This window comes from Schistocerca piceifrons, chromosome 7, assembly GCF_021461385.2.
Source record: "Schistocerca piceifrons isolate TAMUIC-IGC-003096 chromosome 7, iqSchPice1.1, whole genome shotgun sequence".
NCBI classification, from domain to species: Eukaryota; Metazoa; Arthropoda; class Insecta; order Orthoptera; family Acrididae; genus Schistocerca; species Schistocerca piceifrons.
The window spans coordinates 22,658,569-22,679,155 of NC_060144.1; the positions used below are offsets into that span (position 1 = coordinate 22,658,569).

Genomic DNA, 20,587 nt, shown 5'->3' on the forward strand with positions numbered 1-20,587 from the left:
ATGTTGTGTGGGTGCAGGAGTGCCTTAAGAAGTAGGAGCTCTTATTTTGTATACTTGCTGTACTGTCCGTTCTTGTTACAAAATGAATATTTAGCGTTTTCAGTAATACTTTTTCTTAAAAGCAATTCGTTTAATAGAAATCCCAATACTCGCGACGTAGGCCGAAATTTTGTGTTACATAAACATTAAAATATCTACTTAAGTTTTCTTAATAATTTAAATTTCGTTAAAACAAGGCAGCAGTTAGTTCCAGTAGTGTCTATTCTGTCTGTTCTTACCAGAAAAGAGTAATTAAACGTTTTAATTCATTTTTATCAACACAGTTCGTATTTGTTACTGGTTAGACAGACGTGATGTAGGCATACAATTTCTGAGTTGCTAACGTTTAAAAACATTCTTTATAACATGATTCTCCAAAACCAAAGCAATTAGTAATTAATTCTTCTGCCGCTGTACCTCTAAAACAGAACGTAAACAGCGGCAACAACACAAAACAATTTATCATCATGTGTGTGTGTGTGTGTGTGTGTGTGTGTGTGTGTGTGTGTGTGTGCTTACAGCCAATCTCACGTCCTTGACAAATTTGAACTTAATTCTTCTATGGAATTCAATCATGAGTGAGAGATACAGGAGCTGTTATAGAATAGTGAGTAGGGTGATTTGTTGCCAGTCTTGTAGAAAATATTCTCACTGAGGTGGGAGGGGGCGGGGGGGGGGGGGGGGGAGATGCTGTGGGGAGAACACTGGGAAAACTCCTGGAAATGCAGAGTATGCAGTAGGAACATTTTGTCTGAAGAACAGAAAAGGAAGCAAGTAGGAATTGAACAGGATCAAGAGAGATAAAGGGGAGGACAGTGGTTAAGAACTGGCAGTGGGCCGGACAAAAGAGAATGTGATCTGATAGTTTTATTATCAACGCAAAAAACAGGTATTTACTTCTGCCAGAGTTCAGTGGAGCAGAGCCTCGGGTAGGACTAGCAACAGGAAATGTACAATACATTTCAACCAATGTCAGGAAACCTAGGAGTATACAACGAGTTGGGTAGAAAAAATGTGGTGCTGCTAGGTAGTAGTCATGGGCAAGATGTAGGCCTCAGTTACAGAAAAAATTAGGGTAACATACAAGGTCACGAGTATATTCAAAGTAAATTCAGGGCTTTGTCAAATGATGGAGGACTTAAGGTCTTTAGTTATGGATTTCACAAAAGATGACCATGTGGTGGTGGTGGGTAGGGGTCGGAAACAGTTTGGACAGGAATGGGGCATAAGACATAGGTGGTGACCTGGAGAAGACAGTCTCCCTGACACATGGCACAAATGCACACTTTGATGAGTTGTCCCAGTGTCATGATCAGCCACACCTATATGGAACTTTGAGGCAGATTAATGTGGGGTTACAGAAGGCAGTGATGGCAGCCAGGTTCACACATGTTGCTGTCATGCCAGTCAATACCATCATGGTGTCTCACTAGACATTGCCTAGTCCTAAGCAGGCAGAGGAAGAGAAAATTGGTACAGTAGATTCACCATAGTATATGGGGTGTACCTTGGGCCAAGCATGATGAAATATTTGCTGTCATACACAGGAGAAGCAGATCCTTTTTATAATAAATCCAGATAACAGATTTCCCCAACTAAAGAGTATCTGCAGCAGATAAAAAAATCTGATACAATAGTTTACAATATGGATATTTTTACATGTCATAAGAAAACAAGAACCCATCAGAAGTAGTATCATGGGACATTCCAGAGACTTAACAACTCTTCATCAAATCATACAATCAATAAAACATAAAATGCAACAATCTGAAGGTGAGATCCAGTCCTTGTACTGCACAGTAGTTTCTGTCACTGAGCACTGGTGTAAAGACTCAGAAATCAAACATGTATTATTAGCATTGTATGTAAGGACAGACCCTTACCGCAGGGCTACTTCGAAAGGGTTGCGGATTGTGAATTTATACAAGAAAAGAAATGTGGCTCAAATCAAGGTGTGTCCTTACTACAATAAGTGAAGACAAACACTTTGAAATATCAGCTACTGAATTAACAGAGCTTGATACAACCAGAAAATTAATCATATTGTGTGTGTATCAAATTCCTAGTAGTAGTGTGGGAACTTTTTTGAATAAATTAACAGAAGTTCTAAAAGCCTCAGACACTAAAGTAAACAAACCTCTCTGTGGAGACATAAACACAAATATGAAAACAAAACAAGTAGAACCCTCATCAACATTCTTCAGAGTTTTCGCATGTCCCTGTTGGTCAATGGTCTAATAAATATTACTGCAGTGACTCCATTGGTGATTGACACTGTGGCCACAAACATGGACAGGGAAAAGTGTGATGCAGCTGAAAAATATCTTTGGCTCTCAGACCATTTCTGGCAAATAACAACAGTAAAACCTGGCATCGGAAAATCCCTGAAACTGCAAGTTTGTGAAAGACATCTATCAGAAATAAAAATAGAAGATATTTCAAAATAACAAGCAAACCAAAGTTGAGATGAATTATATGGAAAAACTGATGTAAATGTGAAAATCTCTAAATTCTCAACATTTTTAAATTGAATTTTGAAAAGACATTTCCAGAGGTACCTACATCATATCAGTGTCTCGCAAAACAAGTGGATAACGGCAGATATTAAAAAGTCCTCGTGAGTCATTAAATACCTCAATTCCATGAAAAACAGTTATAATGGTTCACAGTTCTTAAATAATTATTTGAAAGCTATGATAAAACTATCAGGGCTCCAGTATCTAGGGATATGGTTTTGATGATGGGAGAAGGGAGGGATCTTCTGAGAAGGTTTCCCCAATTCCCCCATTTTGGCTGAGCTGCTGTAGGTGGCGGTCATGTGTGCGTGAGATGTGCTTGCTTGTGTGAATGAATGATGTGTTTCTCTTTATCTGATGAAGGCTGTGGCCGAAAGCTTGTTTTTAAGTGTGTTTTAATTGTGTCTGTCTGCAACTTAACATATAAACTTTATGGTAAGCAGCAATGTGGCTTTTCCTACACTGTTGATATCCTTCCCTGGAGTTTCTGTTGTTTGAATTTTGACAATATACTTTAATAACAGGCCTGTTTAATGGCATACTACTTATAGAAAAGGAAACAGTGAGGCTTGCTTCTATGCTCCAAATAGTAGAAAGGGTAATATGTAGAGACCTCATGGACATCATTTTAAAATATGAAGAAGCTTATCAATGGATCATGGATGCAGTTCAAGTCACTAGTAGGAACAATAAAGACCTGGAAAAATTGTTACATTTATTATGATTTAGCATTCCTACTTACCACAGTATGTAAACACAGGTAGTAATGTGTGCAGTGGTTAGGGCATTCATCATCAGCACCATGTGATATTTCACAAGTTGGGTCATATGGTAATGACCTGCAAGGGTAAGACATCTTACAGCAAATATGTTGAGGCACACATGAAGCAGGCAGTATGTACCTCATTGGTGCACATTGACTACTTCAGATACCTCTCAGATTTGAGAAGTGATTACCCTATTTTCCAAGCAGAGAAAGATTGTAATAAGTAAAAATAATGAAAGGAATCACATTCAGTGGACTCTAAGATTAATTGTAGGTCACCAAATCCCAGTATTTCTGGCCTATGCTGTTACAGTGGTGAAGACAGTGTGGGGATGTCAAACCGCTGGCTCTAACCCCCAATAATATTGCTGCCCTACACGGCAGCAAGAAGAACTGTCTCTTTGCCAGATCAATTCTCTAAAGAGAAGAGAACTGACCTTAGCAGTTAAGTCCCATAAGATTTCACAAACATTTGAACCTTTTTTTTTTTTTTTTTTTTTTCCACTGTGGGCAACTGATCTGTGGGGTAGGAAAAGCAGCATATACACAATGGATGTAGCATAGAATAAAAGTATTTGTAGCAAGTGCTGAGTGATTATTTATCATCATAATTACCAGCTCCTCACTGCCTGCAACATCAACAGAAACATATGCATGAGCCAACTCTCAAAAAACAATCAAAATCCTTCACCTTCAGGTGATCCTGTCATAAGGAAATAAGAGTAGTGGTCATGGCAACTGGAAGATTATGGAAGAAAATGTTTCAGTGTCAAACTCTAGTGGTAGGCTTGCTACCCAAAAGCCAAATGCTCCCCAACCCACACAACACCGATGCTTCCACATTCGCGTCTGTAAATCCTGCTTTCCCTAACCCACAGATCAGTTGCCCACTGTAAAAAAAAAAAAAAAAAAAAAAAGAGGGTTCAAATGTGTGTGAAATCTTATGGGACTTAACTGCTAAGGTCATCAGTCCCTAAGCTTACACACCACTTAACCTAAATTATTCTAAGGACAAACACACACACTCATGCCCGAGGGAGGACTCAAACCTCCACTGGAATCAGCCACACAGTCCATGATTACAGTGCCTTAGACCACTTGGCTAATCCTGTGCGGCCCCACTGTCACAATAGAAGGGTAGAAGAAGCAAAGTAGATAAAATTGCACCCATGTAATGGGTTACAGAATTCACATGCAGGAAATGAAGCTCATAGTGCTGGAAAGACAAGTGTGTCTCTGTTTGCAAGGAACATTTTTGAACCTATTGACACTCCTGTGATGGTAGACAATAGCCTCCACTGAAGAGAAGACAGCACCAATCACAGAGCAAAATGCGGGCTGGCTGTTTTTGTCAATGACATATATCAGCCTTTACAGCACCCTTAATCACATCAGCATAGGCAGTTGCAGTGATGGTACATGCCTATTTAATGTCATAGTGTCTTCCACCACATGATCGTTGACAGTGAGACCCTCTAAGAGGTTATTGCTCAGTTTTCACTGATAATTCTCCTGCATACAGTGTAATACGAGGGGAGTGGCACCTGGTTGAGGGTTTGAGAAACTGAGGGTCTCCCACAGACTGAAGATATCATTCTATGCTATGCAATGCATGCTACCTGCTTCAACACTGCTACATGGTCACCTACTACCATAGATCTATTCTCACCCTGCTTGCTCATCTTGACAGAAACTGCACATTGGGACGTGGCTGTCAACCTTTGTATATGTGACTTCTTCCCCATCTGAACCCACGCACCAGATAAAGTAGACCTGACAGAGGGAGTGCCCAAAATGGCTAACTGGGCAGTAGCCAGCCAGTTGGCTGTCTTTAAGCATTATGAAAGCATTTCATTACTTCCATGTTCCACCAAGCTACTCACACATTCGTCCTCACGAACTTTGATTAGCAAAGAAACGTCTGCTAACTTGAAGGAAAATAATTAGAGATTAAGTAGAATTTTTGAGTTCCTTCAACAAGTCAACTTTTGAAATATTTGTTACTAAATTTTGATTGTTACTTGAAAATGATTAAGAGAATTGTTTTTCTAAAGATGATGGATAATTCACATCAGTCTGGTGATTACTCAGTGACACTACTCTTGTTTGTGTCTGATTATCTCATTAAGTTTGTCTTAAAGATCCTCTGTCATTCTTTTTCATGGGAGATTTTAGTGTGTTCAGAGGGTGGCTGCGGTTGGCCAAATATGTTCCACATTTACTAAGCAGCAAAATTATTCTGTTATATTTTTAATTATTTTCCCCTTCTTGACAAGAGTTTATCTAATAACTCAATGTTGTTGTTTAAATTTTGTTTCTCTGAACTTTTTTTTTTTTAATCCAAATCCCCCAACCACATATTGGGGTGGGTGAAAACTAACCATACATAAGTATTACATATTACTGTTTTATTTTGTATAATAGTATTATTGTACCATCTCTATTATACATACATACATAAATACTTGTTCCATAGATTATGAATACGATATTTCGTAATGATGTGGAACATGTCACTTTAACGTAAGTTTCCTTTATACATAATTATTTTTTATTGAGTATTATTTTGAAAACCCTCACTCTTAAGTTAAAATGTCTGATTCCATTTCTGACTTATATTACTACTCATAATATAGTTGTACATCAGATACAACACACACTGAAAACATAACAATGTATAACACTGTAAATCAGAATGTTATTTATATCAGTTCATAATATATTTAGCAGCAGTATACTTGTGTAAGTGTTATGCATCCTACATTTCACCAAACATCATTTCACAACAAAATCCTACAAAGACAACTACCAACATACCTCAGATCATAATTAGATTAGGTAGACATAGAAATTCTGGAGGTAGTTAAAGTGATTATATAATTGAATTTGCTGTGAAATTGACATTTATCACAGTAATGCAAATTTTCTCCCATGAAAAGAATTCATCAGTATCATTATAACGCTAGATCCAGTATATTTCATGACTCTTGACAGTTAATTTCTCAGTAGTTAGCTTACATCTCTTTCTTGAGATCATTCTTGGTATGAAGTTACTGATCACAACTGAAAATGTAGCTATTCTATTATCCTCTGAAAAGTTTTGTATATCACCACAAGACTTCAAATATTATCAATTATCTATAGTGTGAGACCTAATATTTTTATTTTAAAAGTGTTCTGCACAGAAGTACAAGTTTCATTAATTGCATCTTTATGCAGTCACCATCTTGGCTATTGGATGCTTAACAAGAACCCCAGGGATTATGTGTAAACACACAGAACATGGAAAAGATTCTTGCACGGGTGATATACCCCGGGGAGAAAAAAGGTACCAGACTCCATTCTGGCTCAATGTCCCGTGTTATTAAAATATCCTGACTAATTGTTCAATACATCATGTGTGTTGTCATGATATTAGGTGTTACCAGTTCTCAACTCAAGCAAGCGTCAGTACTGTGGCGCATGGTGGCAGCACTTGGATTTCATAAAAAAAAAAAAAAAAAAACAGGAAACTGGTCAGAAATATTTTCCAAGGAACTGCAAGATAATGAGATTAATGGTGACTTAATTCCTTCATTTGTTTGTCACATCCCAGTTTTTCCACTATTAGACATGAACAATAACCTAGATTCATGGGAAGTGATGTACCAATTAGAAGCATTTGTGATGTACACACCGCAAAAATGAAATCTTTTACAGCGCAGTGGAGTATACTGTTTTTGAAACATTAATGAAACATGAAATTTGTGAACCAGCCTGAATCTGAATCCAGATACCACACTGGTTTTTGTAGAGTAGCTCTCTTGCCAGTTGAGCCAGTCATCAAACTTTGATAATCTACTACCTCATTCCACATCTTTCCAAACAAACCAGTGGCTCTCTCCAAGACCTTCCAGGAAGATCTTTATTGAATGAAATGATAGAGAAGAATTCTTACTCTCAACCTAGGGGCTGATTTTCTGTTAAATGTAGAAAGATATGGAGGGAGGTGCTGGGGATAAAATCGTGAACCACCTATGAGATTTGCTTCAGAGGCTCAATTTGTTTATGCCTTCAGTACATTCATGTTACATAACACATTTAATATGACTACTTTCTTGACACTGCAGCACACAGAATGGCATTTAATATGTAGGACAGGCATGCAATAATGAAAATGAAAATTCTTCAGTGATATAATTTTATTGAATCATTATCTTTCTATAAATTACTAACACAACAGAGTAAACCAAATGTGGGGAACAAGGTGCATTTAGCCTGGGACTCAATATCTGATGTTCCAAGAGGATACCATTATCTTTGGGAGTGTAGTAATGACAACAGTTAATCATTAAAAAAATCTCAAAGGTCACAAATGAATTCCTTTCACTTTGCAAACTACAGTCTCAATCATAGATGGTTAAATTCTCTCACTGGTCATACAACTGATGTAGCAAACTATATTTGATTATTCAGATAACTATATTTGAAAACACAATCTGTGTTACACTACATGCCACAATTTCAATTGTTTCTTAGGATAGTACACCACATTAACATTCAGAAGTTGTACAATTTAGAACATTATGAAATAATTCCATACATACAGTACCAAAAGTAAAATGAAATTACAACATGATACATACATTGTACGTTGTCCAAAATAAAAGTTTACTGAGTACTCTGACAATATACAACCAATCATTTAATTGCAGATACATTAGTACAAAAAGAAGTGTCATGAATAATAAAGTATTACAGAAACAGATTACAAGTAGACATACAACAAACATAATTACATTGGGCTCTTAAGGAGAAATACTGCTTGTACCATGATGTCAGTGAACAATCAATCTTACAGTACTATAAATGACAGACATAAATCTTAAGAGTTGAAAGTACCTATTTGTCTTTACCTCCAGCAGTTTGATGTTGTTTTTAAACCTGTAAAAACATGTTTGTGTAGGTCACAAATGCAGTAATAGATACATGGAAAACATCATGAGTATCTACCACCAGTGTCCAATTGGGACATTCTTATGTTTATGCCAATCGTCATGCATTAGAACACAACTTCTGCAGTAACATGGGAAATACCTAACTATTTCAAAAAGCTAAAATTAATGACATTACCAGCTGTGTTATATTACATCATAATGTTTCAGAGGACACATACTTTGTGTAAATTATGCTACAAGAAATCTTGCGCAATTATGATGTATCCATCATTTGTATTAAAATTGTCAGAAAGACAGACACAAATTCCCATCTGTTCATCTCAGAGTGGCACTTACACCCATGTCTTCAAAAATGGTTCAAATGGCTCTGAGCATTATGGGACTTAACATCTGAGGTCATCAGTCCCCTAGAACTTAGAACTACTTAAACCTAACTAACCTAAGGACATCACACACATCCATGCCCGAGGCAGGATTCGAACCTGCTACCATAGCTGTCGCGCAGTTACAGACTGAAGCATCTACAACCGCTCGGCCACTCTGGCCAGCCCCCATGTCTTCAATATTTGCTCCATGTACTTGAATTAAACCAGCAATTAATGGTAGTAAGCCAAATGAGTGCTTTTAAATGCAAAGTGTGTGGGAAAGTGTATAATTACAGAAAGAATCTCAGTCAGCATGTTTGCAAAAACCGTCAACAAGAACTGCCTGTTGCCACTACAACTACCCACATTGGTCACAAACAAGATTTAACGCACCTGACCCTGAATCAAAAAGAACAGGAAACCATAGCAACAGATATCGCAATGGGACTTCAATATGACAAAGTTCTAGATAACATACAGACAAGTTTGCAGGATTCAGACTTGAAGAGAATCCATTTGACTACCAACCAAGACTTATATAACATTGCAGCAAGCTATAACCTCTCCTCCAAGTCGGTCAGATATAAAAATGATGCAATCAGTGTCAAAGCTTGGGTAAAAGAAATGAATGAAAGTGAGAATCCGTCTGTGTTATTCTATAAACCACAAGACTCGACTAGTGAACATCAAGAACTGAGGAGTGAGGATTTTGTATTAGTGGTAATGAACAGAGCACAATGCAAATTGTTATCAAAATATGGAGAAGACTGTATCTGTATTGATGGAACCCATGGGCTTAACGGGTATGATTTCGAAGTGACCACTCTCTTAGTACTGGATGACCTCAGGCAAGGATTCCCATGTGCATTTCTAATTTCGAACAGAAAGGATGCCAATGTTTTAAGTATATTTTTGCAGTACGTAAAATCACAGGTTGGACCAATTTGCCCCAATGTATTCATGTCTGATTTGGCAGAGTCATACAGTATTGCATGGAACAGGACAATGTGTGCTCCTAAGATGAGACTCTATTGCACTTGGCATGTGGACAGAGCATGGAAAACTAATATCAAGCGGAAAATTTCAGATATGGATAAAAGAAATGAGGTGTATCGGCTCATTAAATCAGTGTCAATGGTGAGAAATGTATGTATGTTTCAGGAATCACTGCAAAAAGCACTGCAGAAGGTCAGTAGTGACCCTGACACATCAGAATTTGCTTCATACTTCAAGACACACTATGAGAGAAATGTGGAGTGTTGGGCCTACTGTCACAGAATGTATGCCAGTCTCAATACCAACATGCATGTGGAGAGTATGCATAGGACATTAAAGGAAATACATGGTAATGCAAGACAGATAAAACGGCTGGACAAAGGCATATCTACACTAATGTCCCTAGTTACAGCCAAGATGTTTGACTGGCTTATAGCAAATGTAAAATGGAAGGTTATGAGCAAAGTTCAAGACATTCGTAATAAACACAAAACTAGTTTGTTAATGGACAAGGACCTCATCACTGAGGTAGATGGTGGTTGGGAAGTGCCATCCACATCATCTTCAGAGGTGTACATTGTTAAAAATAACAGAGTCAACTGTGAGTGCAAATTAAAATGTAGTGATTGCAATGTGTGCATACATAGGTGTTACTGTACATGTATGGATTACAGTATTAGATTCAATATGTGTAAGCACATTCACACTGTTTGCCGAGATGACAGTGTCAGTGAAAATCCCCTGCAAAGTCCAGAGGTACTGGGTACTGATGTTGATGCCACCAGTGAGAGAGCAGCAATATTAGCTGAAGTAAGCACGAAATATGTTTCAAAAACACCAAAATCATTGTTAAAAGGGAGACAGGAGCTTATTTTAGTGTTTTCCAATATTGTCAGTGGAATGTCTGAGACTGAACTGCAGTTGGCCACAAAAACTGTGTTATCCTTAAAGGCAAATGTAGGAGCTGTTCGAGCCCGAAACAGTTATTTCAGACAAACAGATAAGGGCCAGAAAAGAAAGCTAATACCACAGCAGAGGCTGTTTTCTACCAAGAAGAAAACAGCAAGTAATATTTCTCTGGCTGTTCCAAATGCTGAAGAAAGATGTGAAGTAGTAAAATCACTTCTGAATGAGGGTATGTATCAATTTTCAAGTTATTGAGTAGATACATTTATGTGTTGAACCTTGGCAGAGTAAAATGTAATTCATGGTTAATATATGAATTTGTGTTCAGTACCTGTCAACTTTGTGTGAATTATAATTTGAAATTTATATGCAGAGCTCGACATGAATCATGATGTTCCTGCGGAGCATAGTCGTGCCGTGCCAGATGTACAGCACAGCAAAACAGGTAAAACTTGATGGCATCCATCATTCTAAACATGTGTGGTACTACTGTAATGTCCTCACACCAAATAAACATGTCACATTAAGTAAAATTTAGAATTTTGCTGTTCAGTAGCAATGCAGTGTGTTTGGAATCTGATGTAATACTTACTTGCAGTACAGTATATGTATATACTGTCTTTCAGTACCTATCAATTTTGCCTCAATTGTGATATGAAATTTATTTGCAGGGCTTGACACCAAAAATCACTTGCGTGTTGTAGAACAACCACACAGTATGTTATGGCAGTCAGGTATTCATCATGGTGCATCAGGTGTGTGCAAAGTAAATCTAATGGAGATAACATATCTGAGTATGATAATAATCTGAATTCATATTAATGTATAGTGATATCTTTAAATTCTATTTTACTTTGTCTGCATTATAATATAAAATTAATTTACAGGGTTGGACATGAACCACATTGTTGCTGTGCAGCATGGTTATGCCATACCAATTGTGCAGCACAGCACAACAGGTAACACTTAATCGGACCCATTATTCCAAATGTATCTCATACTTCTCTAATGTCCTCGTCAGATCGCATTAGATATTAAATTAATATTTGTTTCACAGATCATGAATATGACACTTTATAATTATGTGGAATGTATCAGTTTAACAAGTGTTTACTTGTCATGACTTCTTTTGTTTTATAGAGGAAATTATAGGAATTTGATAAAAGCAGTGTTATCTGGTGTATTACTACATGAATTATTGTTACTTACTTCAAGCATTACTGTGGTGACCCGGCGGCCATGCCAACAGCATTTCAGTCCCTAATTCTACTTATTATAGATGAATGACCTCCACACACTCGAGTCTTCCTGAAGATGCTGAGTGGTCTTTAGTTCTGGGATCAGATATTGCAGTTCCTCTCAAATCTGATCCTGATGCAGCTGTAGAGGACAGGGTGGAATGCTATCCTGAACTCCAAATGGTGGAGACATCTCAGGTCCTTCGCATCTGCTTTCAATGCATCACACTCTGGACTGTAAATAAAGATTTAATTTGAATTCAGCCATGCCATATTGCTATCAAATAACATAAGTGTGAATAATAATTAATATTATACTGGGTTGAAAACCAGTATAAAAAAATACTTATATTGTGCCGGATTAACTGAAATACCATTACACACCTGACTTGCCTTTCACTAGGCCTGATGAGGCTGAGTGAATGACAATCCTGACCTCTGAAGTGCTGATATTTCATGGACATTTCCACTCTCCTTCTGGCAGCCAGGTAAGGCAGAGTGCATCCCAGTCCTGACCTCCTGAAGTCCAGATGTTGGGAATGTAAGGACCTCCACTCTTGATACAGTCTATGGGGCCTGACTCGACATCAGTGCCAAGCTCCAAATGTTTGGGACTTCCCTCTAGTCCTCAAGATGGCATAGTCCGGACTGCAAGTAAGCATTTCATCTGAATTCAGATATATCACATTGCTCCCAAATAATAACAATTTACTTGGTGGATAATGACGTACTGGACTAAAAACCAGCATCAAAACATCCTTATATTGTGCCCCATTAACTGCAATACCATTACGTACCTGTCTGGCCATTCACTAAGCTTGATGAAGCTGAATGGACCCATGTTTTTTTTGTTTTTGGTTTTAGGGCGCAAAACTTCTATGGTCATTAGCGCCCAGCCCGTGACTTAGGAAACAGTAAAAAACCGAAATTTAAAACCAGCAGCAATGGGAACAAAGTCATAAAATTGGAGAAACTAAAAGCAGAAGGAATGCTTAAAAATCCACTACAGAAAGGGGTTGGTTGTCCACAAAAGAAGCTTCAAATGACTGACATCATTTCACTGTCACTAATAAACAGGAGAACGCGGTCGGCTGAGCACGTGTCATCTGCTAAAATCAACGATAGATAAGGCGATAGCTGTAGACGGGAGCGTAACGGATTAAAATAGGGGCATTCAATTAAAAGGTGTCTTACCGTCCACACCTGGGAGCAGTGGGGACAGAGTGGGGGACGATCGCTGCTTAAAAGATGTCGATGGCTAAAAAGACAGTGCCCTATCCGGAGTCTAGCTAAAATTACCTCCTCCCGACAACGCGTTCGGGAGGAAGAGGTCCAAGCGCAAGGAAGGGCTTTCACTTCCCGCAATTTATTATGGGCAAGTGTTGACCAATGCGCATGCCATAAATGAGCAACTTTGCGACATAAACCGCTCCGTAGATCGGTGAGGGGAAGCAACTGAATAGCTGGCCGAGGAAGAGAGACTGCGGCCTTGGCCGCTATATCGGCCGCCTCATTCCCACAGATACCAGCGTGTCCTGGGAGCCAGAGGAACGCCACCGAGACGCCCCACAGGTGGAACAAGCGCAGACAGTCCGGAATCCGGTGGACCAGAGGGTGCACAGGGTAAAGAGCTTGGAGACTGAGGAGAGAGCTGAGAGAATCTGAGCAGATTACGTACTGTATCCGCTGATGGCAGCGGATGTAGTGGACAGCCTGGAGAACAGCGTAAAGCTCCACAGTATAAACCGAACACTGGTCGGGAAGCCTAAAGTGATTTGGGGTGTCGCCAACAATATAGGCACTCTCTACACCTAACGATGTTTTCGAGCCGTCGGTGTAAATAAATGTGGCGTCCGTCATTTGTGCACATAGAGCAGCAAATGCCCGATGGTAAACAAGTGTAGGGGTACCATCCTTGGGAAATTGACAAAGGTCACGGAGCAAGTAGATCCGGGACGGAGCCAAGGCGGTGCTGTACCCCAAGTTGTCAAGAAGGTTTTGGGAAAGCGGAAGGAAAGAGAATGGAGCAGTTGACGGAAGCGGACTCCCGGAGGTAGTAGGGAGAAGGAGTGGCCTGCATACCCTACATCAAAGGAGGCGTCGAAAAAAAGGTCATGGGCTGGATTAGCAGGCATGGAAGACAGATGGCTAGCATAACGACTCAGAAGGACTGCCCACCGATTGGACAGCGGAGGTTCAGCAGTCTCAGCATAAAGGCTTTCCACAGGGCTGGTGTAAAAAGCTCCAGACACTAAACGTAATCCACGGTGGTGGATAGAGTCGAGACGCCGAAGAATAGACGGCCGAGCAGAGGAGTAGACTATGCTTCCATAATCCAATTTCGAGCGCACTAAGGCGCGATAGAGGCGGAGAAGGACCACTCGGTCCGCTCCCCAGGAGGTACCATTCAGGACACGGAGGGTGTTAAGGGAACGCAGACAGCGAGCCGAAAGATAGGAAACGTGGGAGGACCAGCACAGTTTTCTGTCAAACATAAGACCCAAGAATTTAGCGACATCGGAAAACGGAAGGTTGACAGGACCTAGATGTAAGGAGGGCGGAAGAAACTCCTTACGTCGCCAAAAATTAACACAAACGGTCTTACTGGGTGAGAAACGGAAGCCGGTTTCGATGCTCCACGAGTGGAGGCGATCGAGACATCCTTGAAGACGTCTTTCAAGAAGGCTGGTCCGTTGAGAGCTGTAGTAGATCGCAAAATCGTCCACAAAGAGGGAGCCCGAGACATCAGGAAGGAGACAATCCATAATTGGATTTATGGCGATGGCAAACAGTACAACACTCAGCACGGAGCCCTGGGGTACCCCGTTTTCTTGGTAGAAAGTACGGGAGAGAGTAGTGTTCACTCGCACCCTAAATGTGCGCTCTGCCATAAATTCGCGGAGAAAAAGGGGCAGCCGGCCTCGAAAGCCCCAAGAGAACAGTGTGCGGAGGATGCCTGTCCTCCAACAGGTATCGTATGCTCTCTCCAGATCAAAAAATATTGCTACCGTTTGGCGTTTTCGGAGAAAATTGTTCATGATATAAATGGAGAGAGCAACAAGATGGTCAACTGCAGAACGATGCTTTCGGAATCCGCATTGGGCTGGTGTTAAAAGACTGCGGGATTCCAGCCACCAAGCTAAACGGTAATTCACCATACGCTCATAAACCTTACAGACACTACTCGTGAGAGAAATGGGGCGATAGCTAGAGGGGAGATGTTTGTCCTTTCCAGGTTTCGGAACGGAAACGACAATAGCTTCCCGCCATTGTCTGGGGAAGGTACTGTCGGTCCAAATTCGATTATAAAGGCGAAGGAGGTAACGCAGACTATGGGTTGATAAATGCAGCAACATTTGGACATGGATACCATCCGGTCCTGGGGCGGAGGAGCGAGAAGAAGAGAGGGCATGTTGGAGTTCCCGCATGGAGAAAACAGTATTGTAGCTTTCGTGATTTTGAGAGGAGAAAGCAAGAGGTCGCACTTCCGCGGCACGTTTCTTCGGGAGAAACGCTGGCGGGTAATTTGAAGAGCTTGAAATCTCAGCAAAGTGCTGACCCAATGAGTTAGAAATTGCGACGGGATCCACTAAGGTATCATGCGCGACAGTGAGCCCAGAGACCGGGGAGAAACTAGGCGCGCCTGAGAACCGTCGAAGCCGACTCCAAACTTCCGAGGAGGGAGTGAAGGTGTTAAATGAGCTAATAAAGAATTTCTAGCTTGCCTTCTTGCTATCGCGGATGACGCGACGGCATCGCGCACGGAGCTGCTTATATTGGATACAGTTGGCCAAAGTTGGATGGTGACGGAAAATGCGAAGAGCACGTCGCCGCTCACGTATTGCGTCACGGCATGCCTCGTTCCACCAAGGAACTGGGGGGCGCCGGGGCAATTCGGAGGTGCGTGGTATTGAACATTCCGCAGCTGTAAGAATAACGTCGGTAATATGTGTGACCTCATCGTCGACGCTGGGAAAGCGACGGTCATCGAATGTCGCTAGAGACAAAAAAGTGGCCAATCGGCTTGGGCAAACTTCCAGTGTCGCGAGCGCATATATGGCAGTTGAGGCTGCAGTCTAAGGACACATGGAAAGTGGTCACTCGAGTGTGTATCATCAAGGGCGAACCATTCGAAGCGCCGAGCTAGCGGAACAGTACCGACCGCAAGGTCCAAATGAGATAAATTTGTCGTGGAGGCAGACAAAAATGTGGGGACCCCAGTGTTGAGGCAAACTAGATCCGCTTGGTGGAAGACGTCTAGCAATAGTGAGCCACGTGGACAAGGATGTGGAGATCCCCAAAGCGGGTGGTGGGCATTTAAGTCCCCAACCAGCAAATAGGGGGGTGGAAGCTGACCAAGAAGATGAAGGAGATCAGCTTGTGCCATTGGTGTGGACGATGGAATGTATATCGTACAAAGAGAGAACGTGTATCCAGAAAGGGAAAGACGGACGGCGACAGCTTGGAAGGAACTGTTTAAGGGGATTGAGTGATAATGGAGAGTATCATGGAGAAGAATCATGAGTCCTCCATGGGCTGGAGTGCCTTCAACAGAGGGGAGGTCATATCGGATGGACTGAAAATGAGGGAGAACAAAGCGGTCAGGGGGACGCAGCTTTGTTTCCTGAAGACAGAAGATGACCGGCGAGTAGCAGCGTAAGAGGATCGACAATTCATCCCGATTGGCTCGAATGCCGCGGATATTCCAGTGGATAATGGACATAGGGTGAACAGAAAATGGAAGAATGTGACCAAGGTTGCCATCAACTCAAGGACTGCTCAGAGCTTGCAACCGACAGCGTGGGACAGCATTCAGTCGAAAGCAGAAGATCCTGATCCATAGGTTGGTCAGGAGCAGCTCCTGCCACCAGCGATCGGCCGGTTGACCGGCCACCAGCAGTGCGCCTCGGCGACACAGAAGACGGCCGAGGGCGATTTCCGCCAGGTGGTGCTGTAGATGGGGCTCGCCTTGGCGGAGAAGGAGAGGAACTGTGTTTCTTTGTAGCCTTCTTGGAAGTATGATGTTTAGATGAAGGAGGAACCAATGGTTGTGAAGTTGCGGTACGTAAAAACTCTTCTCGAGTATGCTCTTTTTTCGAAGACTTGGCGTCTGACTTTTGGGCTCGAGATTTAGCAGAACCCGACGAAGGGTGAGCCATAGAGTGGGCAGGCGAAAGAGGTGAGGTTGAATGGGCGATCTTTGCGCTGGCCGATCTGACGACCGTGGTGCTAAAGGTGAGGTCGCAAGTCTGCGTGGCCGCCTCCTTTGTTGGCCGAGGAGAAGCAAGGACAGTGCTGTATTTTCCTGTCTGAGGCACGGCGGGCTGTCGACTGGCGAATAATTTTCGAGCAGCAAATGTCGACACCTTTTCCTTCACTTTTATTTCCTGGATGAGCTTTTCGTCCTTAAAAACGGGGCAATCTCGAGAGGAAGCAGCGTGGTCACCCATACAGTTGATGCAGCGAGGGGATGGAGGTGGACAAGCACCCTCATGGGCATCCTTGCCACAAGTAACACATTTGGCCGGATTGGAACAGGACTGGCTGGTGTGATTGAACCGCTGACATCGATAGCAACGCGTAGGGTTTGGGACGTAAGGGCGAACGGAAATTATCTCATAGCCTGCTTTGATTTTCGATGGGAGTTGAACTTCGTCAAATGTCAAGAAGACAGTGCGGGTTGGAATGATGTTCATGTCAACCCTTTTCATAACCCTATGAACAGCCGTTACGCCCTGGTCAGACAGGTAGTGCTGAATTTCTTCGTCAGACAATCCATCGAGGGAGCATGTATAAACGACTCCACGCGAGGAATTTAAGGTACGGTACGGTTCCACCCGGACAGGGAAGATGTGGAGCAGAGAAGTATGCAGCAATTTTTGAGCCTGGAGGGCACTGACTGTTTCTAACAACAGGGTGCCATTCCATAATCTGGAACAAGACTTTACAGGACCTGCAATTGCGTCGACAGCTTTCTGACCGTGGAGAAGTCGTGACCTTCGTCAGACCGAGAAACAACAAGGAACTGTGGCAACGATGGAAGAACCATCTGTGGCTGAGACTCAGTGAACTTACGTTTGTGAGCAGACATAGTGGAAGGTGAGGAAAACATTGCGGAAGAATCCCCCATGATTACCGGCGTCTCCGATGGCGCGCTCCTCCCTTGTGGGGGCCCTCACTGAGGGCACACCCGCCTTAGGTGATTGTTCACACCTCAGGTCACACCTCCCGACAAACGGATGGAGGGACCAATCGGCACTTTCGGAAGGTATCAGCTCGGGTAATCACCCCTCCCTGGGCCTGGCCGTTACCAGGGGGTACGTATGTGTCCTACCTATCTACCCGGGGTGGGGAATTACACGTTACCCCGTCACCGGCTACGCATGGAAGTGCATGGGTCGGCCTTCACACACGCACAGGGAGGAAAAAAGAGAAAGGGAAAGGAAAGAAGAGGGGGTCTCAAACGCCGCAGCGGAGAAAAGGGCAAAGAGAAGAGGGAAGGAAAAGAGAAGGACAGAGGAAGGACGAGGACTTGCAAGTGTAGAAAGCAAGGAATTTGGAACAGTTTCGAGCGTCCGTCTCCGTACGTAGGCACAAACCATACTCCCAGAGGGGGAGAAAGGGAAGGAAAGAGCCAGGGGTGAGGGGTGGGGGCGAAGATGGGGGACGGGGAAGGATGCGGAAAGGGAAGGGAAGGTATGCAGCCCGGAAGGGAAGGAGGGCCACATTAGCTCGGGGTCCCGTGCTCGCTATGCAAGTGTCCACAAAAGAGTTGTGGACCCCCTGGGGGAAGAATGAATGGACCCAGATTGCCCCCTCTGAAGTGATAGAATTCAAAGGTTCTTTCCACTCTCCTTCTGATGGCAAGATAAGGCTGAGCGTATCCCAGTCCTCGTCATCAGCTCTTGTGGCATCCTATGGCGCCTGACTTGACATCAGTGTCAAGATCCAAATGTTTGGGACCTCCCTCACTGCTCCTTGACATGGCATAATCCAGACTGCAAGTAAACACTGCATTGAAGTTCTACTTTTCAGAAAGAATATAATTACAACTACTACTCTGTCTTCTCCACAACTACCACTTTAGAAACTGTATAGGCCTAAGGCGAGTAAAGTAGAAAGTTTGCATTATGGTATCTTCATATATTAGACAGGCAGTCATCAGATGAAACACTATTACTTTAATAAATAGGATTACTTAATTAAAAAACAATGTTACATACCTGATGTGCTGCTCATATATAATTTGTCATTGTTAAAGAATATAAGGTCATTGGAGCAGTACCACAGACATTTGATACGATGGGTTCCATCAGGTGTTACCTGTGCTGTGCAGCACATTTGATGTGGTGTAACAATGCTGCACAGCAGCAATGTGGTTCATGTCCAGCACTGTAAAATAATTTTATATAATATTGCAGACAGTAAAACAGAACACAAAAGTATCAATATACAGATATAAAATCAGAACTTCATTATCCTCAAATAATGTTATCTCCATTAGATTTACTTTACACACACCTGATGTACCATGATGATAACCTTACTGCCATTACATAGTGTGTGGTTGTACAACATGGAACTGATTGTGGGTGTCAAGCCCTGCAAATAATTTTTGTGTTATTATACAGACAAAATTGATAGGCCTACAAGGTGGCATATACCCCACTGCAAGTAACATTTAAATCAGAATCCAAACACACTACATAGCTAGTGAACTGCAACATTGTGAATAGCACTTAATCTGCCATATTTAGTTGATATGAGGACATTAGAGCAGCATGAGATACATTGGGAATAATGGGTTCATTAATGTGTTACCTGTTGTGCTGTGTTGCACATTTGGTGTGGCATAATCATGCTGCACAGCAACAAACTGGTTCATGTCCAGCCCTGTAAATTAATTTTGTATTATATTGCAGACAGTAAAATAGAATTTAAAAGTATCAATATACATATATAACTTCAGGTTTCATTATACTCAAATAATGTTATCTCTATTAGATTTACTTTACACGCACCTGATGCACCATGATGAACACCAGACTGCCATGACATAGTGTGTGGTTGTTCTACATGGACCTGATTGTGGGTGTCAAGCCCTGCAAATAATTTTTGTGTTATCATACAGACAAAATTGATAGGTCTAAAAAGTGGCATATATTCCGCTGCAAGTAACTTTTAAATCAGAATCCAAACACACTACATTGCTACTGAACAGCAACATTGTGAACATTACTTAATCTGACACCCTTAGCTGATATGAGGACATTAGAGCAGTATGAGATACATTCGGAATAATGGGTCCGATTAAGTGTTACCTGTTGTGCTGTGCTGCACAATTGGTATGGCATAACCATGCTGCACAGCAACAATGTGGTTCATGTCCAGCCCTGTAAATTAATTTTATATTATAATGCAGACACAGTAAAATAGAATTTAAAGATATCAATATACATTTACATGAATTCAGATTATTATCATACTCAGATATGTTATCTCCATTAGATTTACTTTGCACACACCTGATGCACCATGATGAATACCTGACTGCCATAACATACTGTGTGGTTGTTCTACAACATGCAAGTATTTTTGGTGTCAAGCCCTGCAAATAAATTTCATATCACAATTGAGCCAAAATTGATAGGTACTGAAAGATAGTATATACATATACTGTACTGCAAGTAACTATTACATCAGATTCCAAACACACTGCATTGCTACTGAACAGCAAAATTCTAAATTTTACTTAATGTGACATGTTTATTTGGCATGAGGACATTATAGTAGTTCCACACATGTTTAGAATGATGGATGCCAT

At 41.6% G+C, this 20,587-nt stretch overlaps 1 protein-coding gene across 1 annotated transcript; it reads left to right on the top strand.

Moving 5' to 3' along the window:
• The first annotated feature begins 8,872 nt into the window (after window positions 1–8,872).
• On the top strand, window positions 8,873–19,161 carry LOC124805397. Its single transcript, XM_047265959.1, has 5 exons — window positions 8,873–10,754; window positions 10,899–10,970; window positions 11,197–11,319; window positions 11,413–11,484; window positions 19,025–19,161. Exons 1-5 carry the CDS (start codon window positions 8,873–8,875, stop codon window positions 19,159–19,161), a joined length of 2,286 nt encoding a protein of 761 aa, XP_047121915.1.
• Window positions 19,162–20,587: the final 1,426 nt, after the last annotated feature.

Excerpts from the sequence above, each read along its gene's own strand:
- LOC124805397 (XM_047265959.1), top strand. The coding sequence starts at position 8,873 with ATGAGTGCTTTTAAATGCAAAGTGTGTGGGAAAGTGTATAATTACAGA. Across the intron at positions 10,971-11,196 it reads TGTACAGCACAGCAAAACAG|GGCTTGACACCAAAAATCAC; the intron begins GTAAAACTTGAT and ends ATTTATTTGCAG. Across the intron at positions 11,320-11,412 it reads AATGGAGATAACATATCTGA|GGTTGGACATGAACCACATT; the intron begins GTATGATAATAA and ends ATTAATTTACAG.